This window comes from Thermobia domestica, chromosome 5 (assembly GCF_964235325.1).
Source record: "Thermobia domestica chromosome 5, izTheDome1.hap1.1, whole genome shotgun sequence".
Taxonomy (NCBI): domain Eukaryota; kingdom Metazoa; phylum Arthropoda; class Insecta; order Zygentoma; family Lepismatidae; genus Thermobia; species Thermobia domestica.
Window position 1 is genome coordinate 256,794,040 of NC_137458.1, and position 18,413 is coordinate 256,812,452.

Here is an 18,413-nt window from a genome sequence, read left to right on the forward strand (position 1 = left end):
AAAGTGCTCAAAATCAAGGAAAAGCAGAGTTTACTTTTTAAAATTTTCTCACCTTTCGCAGTTGGTCTGTGGACCTCACTCATATGTACGGGGGTGCCGTCGTATACTCTCGCCCCAAGCGCTGACTTTCCACGACACGGCACTGATCCTACTGAAGATTTCGTAAACTAAACTATTGATGTATGCAGTGAAGAAACCAAGGCTAATATACTTGATTTAGAATCAGAAGTGTGAGAAAGAATGCTAACTTTTTGTTAAGATATTTCTGTGTGTGTTTGTTTTAGGACAAAAAATATTTGAGTTAATTTAAATCGTTTTTTTTTTTTTTAAAAAAAAAAAACTTCTACATTAGTAAGAAACAGGAACTACTGAATATAGGGAAAAAATAACTAAAATAGCTACTGTAAATAGCAGTTAAAGTTTAGTATAAAATATTTTTGCCAGTCTTTATTTAATGTTTTAGATAAAATTAAACGATTTTTTTTTTTTTTTTAAATGTAATCTCACATTGAATATTTATCAGAAATTAGTCTCAATATTTGCTAAGATGTGCATGTGAATGGAACTGTTAAATATGCTGCTTTCTTGCAAAAATACAGAAAAACAACCCCCCGAGGAATTCACATTCCCCCGGGTGAAAATATCTGAATTCAACACTGGGTGGGACGTTAAGCTAAAATATTTAATTTTTCACTTCATTTTTAATAAATTGTGTACTAAAATACTGATAAAAAAATGTAAAAACTTGTACAGATGTCGATGATGTACAACAGATGTACAACAAAAAAGTTGTCGTTGAACAATCTTGCCTCCTCCTCTTATGAAACCTGAAATGATCTACTGTAGCTAGGTCTTATAGAAACAGAAACATGATCACACAGTGTAACTTTTAATGGAAAAAAAAAAGTTCTTGAAGTGACCTTGAAAAACAAAAGAATGCAATAATTGTATGTTTCTGAATAAATTTGCGTGTTGTTTCTTTATGAAATTAATGTAAATTTGGTGTAAAATTCTTTCACTTTCCTTCGTACCCCGAAAAAATAATAAACCTGTTGTTATAATTTTGCTTTTAGAATACTATTTCCTTCTGAGTACTGGATCTCTTAGGCAATATAGACATTCTTTGAAAAGACATTTTTAAGGTACGAGAAAAAAAATGAATAACACTGTAGCAATTAATACTAGTGTTGAAGGAAAATTTCTTAAGGGCTATTCATACTTCCTGTTTAATACATAATGTGAAATGTCTTTTTTTCTAGCTTCATCAGACGTAATAAAACGAATCTTTTAAAGATACCAATCGAACGATCTTTTAACAAGTTTCTTTTGATACTAAAAATTAAATAAGAAATAAACAAGCAATGATGGCGACTTTAGGATAAAAAAATTTTTAAAAAAATCATAGCCAATGAACCTGAATGAAGGTTGTTCACCTACCCTTTACGCTGGCTAAATCAACACCTTGGCAAAAGTCGTGTATATGTTTTGCAGGTAATAACAAAAATTTTTCGGTAACTTGTTTTTAAGGTAGACAACAACAAGAGTCGCTTCCCCTTTACTAAACATCCCATCCCCCTTCCTTTCTTCACTTCCGCTGCTTTTGGAACATAGTTATTTGTTCATTTTTCTTTTATTATTTTCTGCTTTTTCATTCTTCCTCTCTTACACGATTTAATACTTTTCTTTTTTTCATATTTTCTTTTTTTAATTTTTGTTTTGTGTGTTTGTATTTTCGTACATTTCTTTTCTGTTGTGTTTGTATGACGTCATTCGTGTGGAAGATTATAAAGTCCCCCTCTTGCATTTTACAACCAAGATTCAATATTACTCATACTTTGTAAGAAGAACCAAGATTAAACATATCCACAAATACTTTTACAATACATACATCATGAAACTGGTAAGTTCTTTTATTTATTTATCTATTTTTATAGCTAGTGTTTGGCTTGTTAATTTACATACTGAGTAATACGATTCGTGTTTTTATGCACAGTAAAGAACTATTAAACCGAACCGAACTTCCATAAAGTAAGAACATAGAGCATATCTCGTTTCTATTTGATTTGATTTGATTTTGGGTTTAGCGCCTCTTTCAGCAGCGAGGCTATATGGGACGTGGATCTATAACTTAAGTGGAATCCGAACCACATGAGCTCCCGCTGGTAATCGAATTCACGTCTCACACACCAAAGGCGCGTACGCTAACCACTTGACCACGGGGGAGCTTATCTCTCGTTTTGAGAATATAAACCAGATAATAAGTAAATATATATGGAATCTGTGGAGTACAGAGAAGTTTGGCAAGAGGGGTTCAAGCTTCCAATTTCATATAATTTCTAAAGATGTTTGTATATATATATGCTGGTGCTTATATTTTTTTTTATCTTCCTCAAAGGGGGTTAAAACTCATAACATCCCTTATGTACGGCACTGTATGGAACTACTTAATTAAGTTTTGTTCAAAAGGTACAATGTAAATCCAATGTTTATTGCAACTTTTTCGAAATTATCGTTAAAAGAGGTAACTAAAAGAATAACTTTCTATGTCAATAACATTGTGTGCAGTGGTGTACCCAGAATTTCGTCAAGGGGACGTACAAGCTCCGAAATTCATACCATTTTACGTGTTTGTATTCCTATGTTAATATAGGAAATTATTAATTTTGCATGATGTCTTGCTCAAGGGGAAGTTAATAGGTGGAAATCACCCTTTGTGTACGTCACTGATTGTATGCAATGAAGCTAAACATACCTTCCAAGAAATTTAAAGAAATGAGAAGCTTACTTTATTAAAATAATAATAATAATAATAATAATAATAATAATAATAATAATAATAATTATTATTATTATTATTATTATTATTATTATTATTATTATTATTATTATTATTATTATTATTATTATTATTATTATTATTACTACTAGTTATGAAATAAGCGACACAGTTACTTTCTGAAACATAAAAAGCACTTCCCACGAATGATCAAACTTTTACATGTTGCTGCTTGTGGATGTAATGAATCAAAATACTATTGTTTTTCTTTAAATCTTAAAAGAATCAATACTAAAATGGCTTATCATCTTCCTGAGCCCAAATTTGTGTTTAATAGATATAATAAAATCAGGGTGCAAAATTTCAGTGTCAGACACACTTGCCAATCCAAAAATGATAGTCGTCAATATCTCCCACGTACAAAATATGAGCCCCCCTCCTCCGAGGCCTTTGGTTTGACAAAGGACTTCACATTCCATATTTTCTCTGACTCAATGACAATTATTTTCGTGTGAAACAGACACTGTGCGGTCCTGTTAGTTTAGGCAGAAACCATTCCTATTGAGCACTGGTCGTCAGCTTTAAATTTCTAGTCGCCAATGGCGCCCTGGCGATTGGAAATTTTGCGCACTGTAATACATTTAATTATGTAATAATTTATGGAAATACGAGTATGCACTGGTCTGAATTATTTCAGATTCGTAAGGTTTTAGTACAATTATAGCTAATCTTCTGGTGCCATAAATGGCTCAGTGCAACTGCAATACTTTTGATAAATAGAAATAACACTCAGCGTCTGAGCATACCACAATTATTTTTATTAAAATATGTTTACATATTAAAAATGTTAATAAAACTGTAGTGCTTTGCTTGAAGGCTGTGTTATTTCTATTTTTTTTAATTACTAAAACAAAGCTAACATAAACGAGATGTTTTTTATAAACAAGGATGTTAGTTTCAAAAGGAAATATTTCCTTTTTGCAAACTGGAACATGTCTAATTTATTATTGATCAAGAATCATAGTAGTTTGACAATACTTTTCCACTCCCATAAGCTATCTTTTAGTCTATTTTTCGTGATTCTTGAACAACAATGACGGAATGTGTAAACACATTCGAAGTTTGAGAATGTTTCTTGGGTTTTCAGATTTGAAATGTTCCCTTTTTGAAATACGAGGGTCATTTAATAAGTCTTTGAAAAATATAGAAAAACAAATCATTTTGAGTAGAAACTTTTACTTTTCAACATAATCTCCTTTTAGATCGACAGATTTTTCACAGCTTTTTTTTTTTTAACTTTTTTTTTAAGCCGTCCAAAAAGTAAGATTTCGGAAGGTTCTCAAAATAGGCATCTGCTTGGGCGATAACCTCCTCGTTCGAGGTGAATCTTTTTCCTCCCAGACATTTTTTCAAGTTCGGATATTTAAAAAAAAGTCACTGGAGGCCAAATACGGTGGATATTGCAATAATTCGAATTTTTAATTCCATAATTTTCGCCATCGACACTGTGCAGGTGTGCACCTGTACATTGCCATCATCGAAAAAAAATCTGCCAAATAAAGACCACTTTTCTTGATTTCTTCTCTCAACAGGTGCAATAACGACGAATAATACTCTCCACTTATCGTTTGTCCTTTTTTCAAAGTAATCGATGTAAACCATTCAGCGTGCACCACAAAAAACTGGCCTTGACCTTGTCATGGGATTTCACCGTCCTAGCCTTCTTTGGAGCTGGATCGCCTTTAAAAACCTTCTGTTTTGACTGTTCCTTTGTTTCCAAAGTGTAGTAGTGTATCCGTGTCTCGTCTGTAAAGAACGTAGGGAGGATCCCACCACTATATACGGATGACTACCATTAAAGTCGCCGTTACCCGTTAATAAGTTAACGGACCACCCCATTCGCAGAGTCGGCAGAGATAATCATTTTAACTATTTCACAAAAACATAGACCTAATTCAAAAATTCGCTTACATTTAGGGATATTGATAGTCATCGCTAAAGTCGCAGTTATCCGTTAATGAGTTAACGGATTGATTTCATTAACGAACCAAGCGCTCTTCCTATGGGACATGGGCTATAGGGAACCACCGCTAAACCGTTAATCTGTTAAGAGACCGATTCAATTAACAAACCGGGATAAGGTACTCGCTCTAGGGAAAAGAAAAAGCAGAATTTAAAAAGAAAATTCGCATCCATTCATAAGGTATCGTGCGGAGTAACGGGCGGACAGACTGAAAAACACAATCGTATTTTTCAGTGTAACTCTTAATAAACAGTCTGTTCCCGCAGAATACCCAAAGCCAACATTAGAGCGATTGTCTCGAAAATTGCGCTTCAGAATGAAGCTTAACCATATAGTGTTGTTAATATTGATATGACATGTCGATTTGTCACATTGTTGGCCAATATAAAAATTAAGATGAAAATTCGGATTATACGAATACCATTCATCACATTATGTGCTGTTGTCCTGCTATTGTCGTAATATGTAAAACGCTTTATGATCGTATACTTCAACATCAGTTTAATTTTAATGGATAACTGGCTTATTGTACACGACCAATTTTTAGATTTACAAAAAAAAAAAAAAAAAAAAAAAAAAAAAACTATTTGGTTAAAAAGTACGCATGAGGTTTGGCATTAGCTACCAACATTTTTCTTTCTTCACCTTCATGGGACCTATTGATAGTTATATGTCTAATTTTTGGATTTTCTTTTGTCAATATATATGCCAAGGATCTTATAAAATAGAGGATCTGCCCTTACAACAAAATCTTGAAACCATACGTCACACTTTCGCCACCCCTACTGTGACCACTCCACCCAATAGGATCGCAATATTTTGAGCCAACAATCATGGCGGAGACGAAAAATAGCCAATCAGATGATGGCAGAAATGAAAGTATAGTTAAACTCGTAAAAGAAACTAAAAGTATTATATTTTTGGCATAGATTTTAAACTCCGTATCCCTCTTAGAACTGTGATCCTTCTTTTAGCCAAAAATTGACACAGAAAAAAATGTGTTGGAGATCTCACTAATATTCTTGTACATACGTCCATTTTGGCTAAAAGAACGGTCACACTCCTTGAGCACACCCATATTGACATGATTCGGCTCGATTGGACTTCATCCTCGTCCCTAAGCTCAAAAGTGTTCTTAAGAGAGGAGCGTTTTGTGGATGTTGAATTGTCCGGTGCATTTCTCCGATTATCCTCAACCTTAGTTACCAGTAATTTATCCTCCCTCCTCCCCTCACCGAGAAATATCTGAAATCATCACTGGTTTCATCAATTCAAGACAATGTGATGGTAGTGTTATACGGCATTCCATTACACGACTTTCCTAGGGTGTTCCAGGGGCTCTTCGACCGGTCTTGCGGGTATATGGCTCGGTAAGATATGTATATAGAAAACTAATGGTAATATATTTTTCAAGAATCGTATATTGTTTCAAGGTAGTCCTGGAACTTATTGAACAGACTGTATATTGCATATCAGAATTTAAACATTCACTTTAGCTTAAGTTATTGTGTGGAGTAACGGACATCCGTCTATATATAAAAACTAAGTGGCCAGCCAGAACCAAGCCTATGATAGGTAAATCTTGAGTTTACCATAAAGTTTTAAAAAACATATATAAATAATAGCTTAAGTTAATTTTGATACTCATATCGAGTATTGAACTAAACTTAATCTGAAAATCGAAGCAGGGATAACTCAGATGTGTGAACAGCATCGTATAATTCCGAAATTCAATTTCCCATTTCGAAATTCTGGTGGTTAAACACCTCCGTGGATTTTTCTTTGTTTCCTTACAACCGTTTCCTTTTCTATTTCCTTTGAACAACATTCAATAGATGGCGCAGTGTCGGTCAGTGATAGGTCACTCAGTTATGTTTGTGAAGTAGCAATAGTTCGATTTCAGTACATGTGAGTTTGCGGTGTTAGAAAACATTGTCTTCTGCTTTTAGTCGGAAATCGTTCATTTCCTCATATACTACCGTTCCTTTAATATTTCCATAATCACTCACTTTCGTTAGTCATTCATTTGGTTTAGTCTAAGGGGCATAATCGTAAACTGTAAAGGTACAAATAAGGCTACATTTTAGGGACTAATTACAATTTCATGACGCCACTTTCCGAATAAGTTATAATTTAGTTGCTTAAAGGACTTTTCTAATTTTAAAAACTAAATTAGGAAGAAACTCCTATACAGAAACACACTACACAACACAATTAACCGGCTCCAAGAAAATATATGCTCTGCACTACTGAGTTGTTCGAGGTGCATTTATAATGGGAATAACACAGGTCTGCAACCAAAAAGCTGTTTGCATAAGTTTAGCTGATTTTTACTCTTCTGGGTGCATCGAAGTCAAAAATGACCCCCGTTTCTTCCTGCGACGTCAAGTTTTTGCTTAATCGAAATATAATGTGGCAATTGAAATGTAACAGGTAGCTGGAAATCGCTAAATTGCAAATGCATCACACGAAAATAAAAATGAACATAGAAGATTAAATGTATTTGTGCTCCCCGAAACATGAAAATACATGTATATTGGTCCTGATGGGGATCACTGATACATATCGTAATGTATCATGAATGGGAGTACGAGATTACAAAGAGAAAACAAAAACAGTAAATCTGTTCATAAAACGAATTTAGTAAGATTACATCTTTGATTTGCAAAACGCTGGTAAGTAGTTCTGGCTACACTGTTTGTTCCTCAAATACTACGAGTACGCGAGTACGCGGGTTGTTGTTGGCCCTGATATTAGAAAATTCATATCCGACAAATACTTCATCAGTTCAATGATTCCAACTCAAAAAGAGGTTTGGGTTGCCTTTACTGTGGTCATCACAACATTTTTGGAAACCGAAAGGACCCACAGTACAAGGAAATAATCGAAAAAATATTGCACGCGTTCTGATAGCTTGGTTGCTCCGTGAGCTTAAAAGTCCATTTTCTCAACTCCCACCTTGACTACTTTCATGACAATGTGGGAGCAGTGGATGTAGAGCAGGGGGAGCGTTTCCATCAAGATATCAAAGAAATTGAACGACGGTATCAGGAGAACTGGAGTGTTATGATGATGGCAGACTACTGGTGGATGTTTAGGAATCTTCCCGCGGCCACCTACAAAATGACAAGCTCCAAACGAAGTTTGACCTTTTAAAACAATCACAAACACCCACAAGCAATCTGATTGAGGGTGTATTACTTTTTTGTCTTCACGTGTGTACGTGTTTTTCTGTACATTAATTTGTGTTACGCTGTTAATGGTGTTTCCATAAATCGCATATTTGTGTTCATATTTTTGTTCAACAATGACCACCCGTTTGTTCGAAACCCAGATGTCCCAGGACAAAACGGTTGTCATTCCTGGATTCAGCGCACCCAAAGCGAATCAGTTAACTTACGAATCAGTTAACTAAACTGAAACAGCTTAGCATTGTTTCATTTTTGGAGACCTGTGTAATTGAATTTGTTCATCACAAACATTTAACATAGAAAAACAAGTTTAAAATAGAAATATAAATAAAATTAAATAAACTAATGCTGGAAACTCGTTTATTCAATAAAAGTTATAATTTTCCGATTGTAAATGAAAAATTAGATATTTCAGTTTTGCGTCCCTCAATTATGTCTTAGAGGTTAAAGATTACGTCTGACGGATGATTTATTAGAGTAAATGATTACGAAATGAAATTATGGAATAAGAATGTGGAAGGGAACGGCGTAACTAGGAGAGAACCCATTATACGATGCTGTCCACCACAAAAAATCACATGGCTTGGAATCGAACCACATATCCCTCGTATCAGATGTAAGGTACTCTGTCTCTTCCTCCGTTTTCCATGCTTTCAACCGAGATTTGCGTTTGTTTGATGCTGTAGTTATTGGGGCTAAGGGAAGCATGAGTCTTATCAGCTTCAGAGATAAATATTATATCGAGAAGTTACAAGGTATTTATGTGCACCACACATCTACAGACTTCCGGATACAGGAATAAAAGAGACTAATCACAAATTGGTGTCGGTATGGTGCTATTCAGCCTGTTCGCACCGGTTCGCTAGAACCGGTTGTTAAAATATTTCGAGTTTTGCAGAACCGTTTGTTATACCCAGACAAACACACACACGCATAACCAAAAGTGAAAGAAAGAAGTCAAACAAATTAGTGAAAACACCTCTGTACTTTTCCCACTCGCTTGTATTGTTGTGGAAACAAATAACTTTCAATTGTTTCAATTCAATGGGCGGACAGAAATTTGAATGGGCAGATAGAAATTTGAATATGAATTCCGGGATTTTGTCCAGGATACAGGGATCTATGAGTGTAATGAATGTGATACGTATCTAAGGGGTCGTCCACATATTACGTAACGCGGCAAAAGGGGAGAGGGGGTTCGGCCTTGCGTTACGAAAGATGACTCGAGCGAGGAGGGGTTAACGTCTTCGTTACGTAACGTGTTTTTTTCTGTAATCTTCATTATTATTCTCAGGTTTATATGGAATCTTTTAAACAAATGATTTTATTCAGTTCTTTTCATTTTTATAAATAAATATTTATATTGTTTTGGAAAATTGAGAATATACAGCCTATATAAATTGAATCATGCAGAAGAGATTTGAGGACTCTACTAGACACCAGCATGACTTGTGACGAACCCTGCGTGTATTACAATACAATAAAGCTCTGTTTCGTGGCTATCGCCGTAATGCATTTACGGTGCACACTTTTCTGGAGTTAGTTGTTAATGATCGTAACTACTGCTTGAAAATGCCCTCGCGTTCCCACTTGTATCGCTATTTCTGAGAATAGATTTAAAACATTTGATTTGAATCATTACCCACTGTATTCTTCCAAGGGGTTTCGCGTGTGAAACAAAAAAAAAAAAACTCTTTTTCGTGAAATAATATTTTCCGCGACAGGACAATCCAAGTAAAATAAAATATTAACCGAATTCGTCTGATATTCATCTTATAGTGAATGTTTTATCTTTAGATTTGAATTTTCCAAAAGAAATGGAGTTTATTCACATTCTGGCACTGATTTAAGACAAGAATAATTTCAAAAGGGGCTAAACTGAAGTCTAAAGACAATGACCGAAAGCTTGTTCACAAACGAGATGTCCCTGTTCCTTCATGTGTGAAGCCACGTCGAATCTGTGATCTAGGAGGAAGAGAACTTTGTATAGTCGACATTGGGAAACTTCAAAATACAGGAAGCTTTCTGGATTCCAGAAAAAAGAAGTTAGTGTCAATCCCCTAGATCCTGTTTCACCTGCATCTTCCTGCAGCACTTCCTCCTTGCCAATCGTCGGTGACCTAAGATGTTGGGTGCGATCTCTTTGGAAAAACGACGGTATAGAATTTCGGAGAATTGAAACTGATTAATTAAACAACCTTATGGGTTTAAAATATTATTACGGTACTACCATTTTCTAATACTTTGACTTGTTGGTGAAAAAAACACTACAAATATGTTCAAAATGCAAGCATCTTGTAATGAAAAGTTCTGCCATTAAAATTATTTTGTTTTATTGTGATAACTCCTAAAATAAGCAACATTGTGAAAAAACAGAAATCAAAAAGCATTACGTAATAAAGGGGGAGAGGTTCAGCCTTGAAGTACGAAGTATGACAAGGGAGAGGAAAGTAATAAAATTGATCAGAAACAGCGTGATGTAATATGTGAATGGCCCATAATGCCTATCACATGTGCAAACTATGAGAAAACACGGATATGTATCTTCGAAACAATATGGCACTTTCCTAGTGCGACACCCTATATATATATATATATATATATATATATATATATATATATATATATATATATAAGAGAGAGAGAACCAGTTGTTAAGAGATTAGAATAGCACCACTGGCTATTGTAATGCATTAAACAGCAAGTATCTTCTGACAACCAGAATATAGCACTGCTCAATCGTTGTGGTAGTGAATGTGTTGAACTTAAATAGAGTTATGGAGCTACTTTAAACTGGAAACAGTTACCAAGAAGCGTTCTCAGTAATTTAGAAGTCATCCTTGGTGTATATTTAAGATACCATCATATAGTTTTCCTAGTGACCTGAGAAATAAATACTCCTTTAGAAAGGATCAGGCGTTGAATTCGAAGCTAAACTACTCTTATGTTAGAATAAGACTTAGAACCTAACCGCAGAATATTTTTTAATGATTACGATTACTTACACCAAATAGTAGTATTAATTCAGACAGTAGAGCGTTCACCTTTTGTGGATGGGGTTCTTGGTTCGATACCAGATCGAACTTCGTGGGAGCAAAACTTAAAGATCTCACTTTCATTTCATTAATTCAGACACAATTTTTCCACATAAGGACTAGAGATTGACGTTTTCATCTAACGTTCAGCAAGTCTCATGTTTGAATACTGTAGAAGAACAACGTAACTGAAATTATCTTTTGTCTCACGATACTAATAATGTGATTGTACCTTTAATAAAAGCACATACAAAGTGAATCATCAGATTTAAATCAGAAATTACCCCTACATCTTTTATAAATACAGTCAATGAAATACTGTAAAACCTGGATAACTGGGACCTTGTGCTAGCATCATGTGTTAAACTACCAATCCACCAACTCACTATTGACTTCTTCAAGTCTGAATTGCCGATGAAGAACATTTTTTCATCCCACGTAACACTTCATTACATGTCTCTGTTACCAAATCTCTGATTAAGTAGTTGACGAGATAAGTCGATACTTGTAACTGAGTCATATTATGAGATAAGTCGATACTTGTAACTGAGTCATATTATGAAATAAGTCGATACTTGTAACTGAGTCATATTATGAGATAAGTCGATACTTGTAACTGAGTCATATTATGAAATAAGTCGATACTTGTAACTGAGTCATATGAAATAAGTCGATACTTGTAACTGAGTCATATTATAAAATAAGTCAATACTTGTAACTGAGTCATATTATGAAATAAGTCGATACTTGTAACTGAGTCATATTATGAGATAAGTCGATACTTGTAACTGAGTCATACAATGAGATATCACTCGACAATACCTGGTTATCATTCCAAGCTTGACAATTTTCCGATGCAGCTGGCAATATCACGTTTATTTAAAAAAAAAAAAAGTTTCATGAAAATTGGATACTTCGAAGAGAGTATTAGTAAAATATCTATTTAAAGAATGTCATTGAGTTTCCTCTTGCCTCCAATTTCAGACATAAGAAGTACGTTTACTTATTAAGCCTAAAAGAAAAAAAAACACACTAAAGAATAATCATGGCAATAAGTAAAAAGTGCCTACACTCGGATGAACTTAAAATTATACTTTTTATGGGGCCTGCTAATTTGAGGAAACTGATTGCAGTGAAACTTTGTTTAACCATATCCGTCCATGGGGCATGAGAAAAAATTACCTCAAAATAGGGGTCTCTGAGATATCGCCAAGGGCGCTGATTCTGGGAGCCCGGAGGGCCCGGGTCCCCGAATACTCATGTGGGCCCCATGTATTTTTATGAATATGTATTCTTATATGTATTTTTTATTGTTATATGTATGGTTTTGAATATACAATATTTGGCTAATTTGAATTCAATTTGTCTTATAATCCTCATATATATCTTCTTAGATCTTGTATGTAACCACACACATCCGACCCCCTCCCTTTCAAAATTACAAAGAAACCGGCGCCGTTGGGTATCGCTTATGCAAACAATAAAAATGCAAACGCTCGGATATATTTCTAAATGTAGTTGTGGATAGTGAAATAGAAATATTATTTTTTAAATGTAATCTTTTATGAGATGACACGAAAAATGACTTCTAAAAATAAATAAAAAAAATGCATCTTCAAAAGTACTTTCTTTTGATTTAGTGGCCCCAAATTGGTATCAAAACCACAATTAGAAATGTATCCAAACGCGAGGACTTTTTTCTAGTAGCGTGATCGAATGTCCTTCCATATAAGACAAAAAATATTTAGGAAAACTATTGTGAAACAGATAGACATTCAACCAGTCGAGTACACGAGAGAGAATTCCGAATTTATTCCATTCTTTTCTACAAGATACATTATGGAAAGATGAAGCAATAAGAACTTGGGTGATTGAACTGCTCTTGATAAAACCTTCCCGTGGAATTTACTGAGTAGCACGAGTGTACTTGCCATACTGGGTCCAGGGTTCGATTCCTTAGAGATCCTTGAGGTCAGAATGCATTAAGATGGTGCGCATTCAACATTGAACTGTAGGTCCCATTTCATATACCTCACAAGCTTAAAGGGGCCGCAGTGGCTCCGTGATTCAGCATTCACCCTGGTGCATGGGGTCTCTGGTTCGATCCCAGCTTGTGCCAAGTGAACTTTGTGGTGGGCAAACACCGTGTGTGTAGGTGTCCTCGGGGTTCTCATATTTCCTCCCACTTTCTTTATTAAACCATTTCATTCATTTCTCATCATCACCCTCTCCTTTAGCCTACTCGACATAATCGTGGGACGTAAAACTCAAAGATTTCACTTCATTTTTCATTTTCGTTTCGGAAGCTTTAAAAGGGTCGCTGAACTCCAGCTAACCACGCAATACTGTTGATGTAGTTCTGTATACGCCACTGCATACAATGCATAAAATGGATATTGAATTAAATGGTAGAAACTCGGTTTATTTTGCTCTAATAGATATGTAATTCTTGCTTCCTATTTTTAATTTTTTTCTGTTTATCATCTAAAATAATCGTTGATCTCATCCGGAGTTATCTATTTCCTTCTTCCAGCTTAATATTCCGAGGACGATGCTAGAGAGAAGCCTTGACTTTTGTCAGGAAGAGTTATAGTTCCGGATGGCCTTCATTTCTAGCGATATCTATAGATATTTTCTTTTTTCTCTCTCTGATTTAAATTCACTGATTAAATTAATCTCCTCTGCTGTCACGTTTTATGTTGTTTAAATTGGAAACACAGGCGCATAATACGCAGCAAGAGAAATATTCATAATATTTGAATTTTAGTAATGGACAGACGTGTAGCCAGTATACTAAGGCACAGACATGGTAAAAAGCGAAGGGGTTGACTTGAATTCATTCTATATTCATTGTTTAGTACATAAATGATATTTTTATGAAACAAGATTTTCCTTAATGAGCAACGTAGAAATAAAGGCATTTGAAATGCATTGAACAAATAGCTAAGTATATACTGTACAGGTATTTGGTGCAGAGGACCCGGGTTTGATTCCCGGTCTAAGGTCATTTGGTTCGGATTCCACGTTCAACTATAGGTTCATAGGGGGCACGGTGGCTCAGTGATAGAGCGTTCACCTCCGGTGCTTGGGGTCTCTGGTTCGATCCCAGCTCGCGCTGTGTGGACTTTATTCTGGATAAACACCGTGCTCGTGGGTTCTCTCGGGATTTTCCCGTTTCCTCCCACTTTCTTCATTTCTCATCATCACCACCTCCTTTAGCCTAACCGGCATAATCGTGGGACGTAAAATTTAAAGATTTCATTCTTTGTAGGTTCATGTCTCGCATAGCCTCGCTGTTGAAAGGTATTCTAAGGAACATTTCACCCAATCAACTAACAAATCATTCACACACAATAAGGATCTCCTTATGGGAGCAACATATCAGACTTTGCCAGAGGGAAGGCGCGGGGGAAGAGTTGTCTTCCAACATAAAGAGCTTCTCGTTTTACATTTATACATTAGTATACAATTTATTGAAAGGCGTGTGTTTCTCAAACTCAAGGGGCATTTGCCTCTGCTCTCCCCAAATGACGTCCCAGCTGCTCGTCCATTCAATAACTAACACCAAGTTTTCTTTACTGTTACGCAAAATTATTAACTTTTTGAAAACCATCCAATTAGGATACATTGATTTAATTAAATTGTATGTAAGGAAGCTTCAGACTTCCACAGAAATTATCTTCATCAATCGTAATGTCATATGATTTGTGTGATGAACTGATTATCGATAAAGAACGTTTTTCAATCAATAGGTTTGCACTAAATTTGATTTTGAGGTAATGGAAAATTTTGCAGAGAAATTTTAAGATTATTCTATGAGTTTTTGTAGCATTTTTGAAATATTTGTTTGCAAATATGTATTATATTCGATTAACGTGATTAAATGTAATGGAAAGTGTATAATTTCGAAATCAGTGTGAGAAATACATTGTAGCACGCGTAATTCTGTGAAGCTTATGGTCCCTAAGACCGTGGCTATTCATAAGCGTTCGCAAAGCGTTTTTATTGCTCAAGCGTACGCTTGGAATACGCTGACCATGTATTTAAATGTCGATGGCCAATCACAATGTGCTGCAAACGCGAAAGCAATAGAAACGCGGAGATAACGTCAGCTCGAGCGTATTTGGTGCGTTTCGGAACAATAGACCGCCTGCTGTTTAAAAGATGATGACTAAAGGAAGGACAAAAAGGACAGACGTGTTGCCAGGCAAGGGGAATTTTAGAAAGAAACAGCTGCTTGGAAGGTGCTTTGTACAGAGTATTGGAACTCTGCTATTATAGACCTGAACCTGGCAAAAAGACCCGGAAACCCTGACTGGCTCACAGTATGATATATTACTCTGGTGAAAGTAAAATTACAGAAAAACCACCTTGAACGCATTCTCAAATAGCCATACGCTAACACTTCCGATTTCCCGCCAACACGTGTTCACTGCTGTAAAGGCATACTTTTTTTTTTTTTTTTTGACTACTTTGGACTAAAGTTTAAGCCCGAACATATCTGAGAATTCTGTTAAGAGCATATCTGGCAATAATGTCCCTACGGAGAATCCCTTGCACATCCATTGCTCGTTGCTGAAATAGTATTTTTTGATGGCGCATCTGGGACTCCTTTAGGATGATACGCTCCACTACTCCATGTTTTTCTTTTTTCTGTTCGAAATAACATGTCTTACAATTTAATTTTTCTCCGCTTTTGGACAGCCTTAGCTCTGAAACTATACACTGTTCTTCACAGGTCCATATGGAATGATATATATACAACGTTTACGACAAAGATACTCACAATCTGAATCGGATTAAATACATATCAAATAGGGAAGTTCTTAAATTTTTCAAAGTTAAGTTCAAATTCCCACTATTCGAAAGAAATATACCAATGTTAGAGTACATTAATTCTAATACCTGTTATTTGAGTCATTTTTAAACATGGAAGCAGATAAAGAAACTTTTTGTCAGTTTTGAGGTAATATTTTAATCAAAAATGAACAACCTCACTAACTTCACTCTTGATTCCATACATCTCACCTCACATGGTTATCCATATAATACATATTAGGAAGGGATACAACTTTTAAACAGTATATGGTATCACCTGCAGAATGTATTCTCTGCTACGTTCCTACAATTATAATTTGATATAGAACTCCCTCGTGGCTAAGCGTTATAACGCCCGTTTAGACTGAGAGACCCCGATTCGATTCCCGGCTGGAGATCATGTCGTTCGGGTCATACGTTAAATTGTAAGTACACGTCTCATATAACTTTGCTGCTGAAAGAAATGCCAAATTGAAAATCAAATTAAATCAATCTTATTTGATCCAGACTCCTTCTGAAATATTAGTTTTAAAACTATTATTGATACATCTGTATGTGAATTCAGGGCAGGGTGATACTGCTCCTTTGACTCCGCTACAGACGGCCATTGGGTTTTAAAAATACCCTTATCAGCATTTTAATTAGCACATTAGCACGACAATAGCGTACAGAGTATACGGTTAATGAGAAAGAGGTAAAAATTATATTTAACTCCTAATCATCAATTATTGTTTAACCACCTACGAGTTAATAAAATATAGCCCAAAATTTTAACCATAATACTTGTTAATTAGATATAGCCCAAAATTATATTTAACTCTTTAACTTTAATTTTTGTTTAACATAATACAGGTTAATGATATATAGCCCAAAACTATATTTAACTCTTAAATTCTAATTTACGTTTAACATATTACGGGTTCATGAGATATACCCAAAATTATATTTAAATTAAACTTTAATTTTTGTTTAACAATACAGGTTAATGATATATATGGCTCAAAATTATATTTAACTCGTATTTAACTCTTGAACTTTCATTTTTGTTTAGAAATAATACTGGTTAATGAGATATAGCTCAAAATTATATTTAACTCTTAAACTTTCATTTTTGTTTAGCCATAATACGGGTTCATGAGATATAGCCCAAAATTATATTTAACTCTTAAACTATTTTTTGTTTAACCACAGCATGTAGTCTGAAAATCGTATTGATATACTGTTGATATACCGCGTATTTATGTACCACATCGAGCTGAATAAACTGTGATGCTTGAGGATAAATTCTGCTTCATATCTTTAGAGAAAAATCGAGGAAATGAATTTCTATAGTGCTAAAAATTATGTGTTTCTTAACAATAGTAATTGATAGGTTTTTTCCCTACTTGATCAGATGGTTTATTTGCTTATTTCTTTAGGTTGTTGTTACTTATCTCATCCTTACGGTGACACACATATTCCTAACAGTGACACTCATACTGTTTGTAATCATAATACGTTTAGGTAAATTCTTTTTCGATGTAACTTCTAATTTGATTTTAATTATGATTGCAGTTACTTCTAACATTCTTCATCGCCGGCGCCAGTGCAGCCTCTTTGGGAAGAGCATCCTTGTTTGATAGCGACTGGTTGCGAGGCTACAGCTTCACCTCAGACAGACCTAAAGGCCAATCTACCTACAGCACAATCTCTGTGAATCCTCTCCAGTACAAAGTATACGACCCTTATTCATCCAGCCAGTACAACAACAACTATTTGACGTATCAAGTGAGCAGCAACCGCAAATCCAGTCCAAGCAAGGCTGACGTCATGGACAACAGTTATCCAGTTCGAGCACCGTATGCAGCAGGAATGAGTTCACTCAACCCACCTGGCTATGGTTTAATGCCGTTTCAAATAGCATATCCCCACGCCTATCAGTATCCTCATTGTTATTCATATGCACCAGCATACTCATATTACAGCGAACAGCAGCCCTATGTCCGATACTAACAATACAGTATTATTAATAAATGCTATTCCTATTTTTATTCTTATGTCAATTTGTAATGCTATGCATTACACTTTCTTGTAAATAAAACTCTACAGTATTTCTACGTAAGATGTTTCATTGTTATTAGCAATAACGATGCTATAAATCTTTTACTAATCACCCTACAATAAATAAATACAAATAAATAAATAAAGAAGGAAAATAACAAGCAATGATTAGAATATCTGGCATTCTTCCAAAAGCTTTGCATAGGACAGCAGAAAGTAGGAGAGACTTCAAAGTTCAGCTTCATGACCCATAATTGTGCTCTTTAAGCTAATTAAGGGTGATGATTAAGAGAAGTGTATGATGATGGAAGAATTGATGGAATGATAAAGTGGGAGGAAACGGGAATACCTCGAGAAAACCCTTGGACTCGATGTTGTCCAACATAAACTTACTTGGCCGGGGAACGAACCAGAGGCCTCACACACCAGAGGCAAAGTAAGAATTCAGCAAATATAACAATTATTTGTTTCAGCTCTTTGGAAATTTCCTTGTAACTCTGTAATCTAGACACAGTGTTTGTTTTATCCGA

General features: G+C 35.1%; 1 protein-coding gene across 1 annotated transcript; it reads left to right on the plus strand.

Annotated features, from left to right (window-relative positions):
- Positions 1-1,745: 1,745 nt before the first annotated feature.
- Positions 1,746-17,933, plus strand: LOC145684830 (uncharacterized). The gene is made up of 2 exons (XM_081757197.1): positions 1,746-1,900; positions 17,398-17,933. The coding sequence occupies exons 1-2, from the start codon at positions 1,892-1,894 to the stop codon at positions 17,833-17,835; spliced, it is 447 nt and encodes a 148-aa protein (XP_081613323.1). The 5' UTR covers positions 1,746-1,891; the 3' UTR covers positions 17,836-17,933.
- The last annotated feature ends 480 nt before the right edge of the window (positions 17,934-18,413 follow it).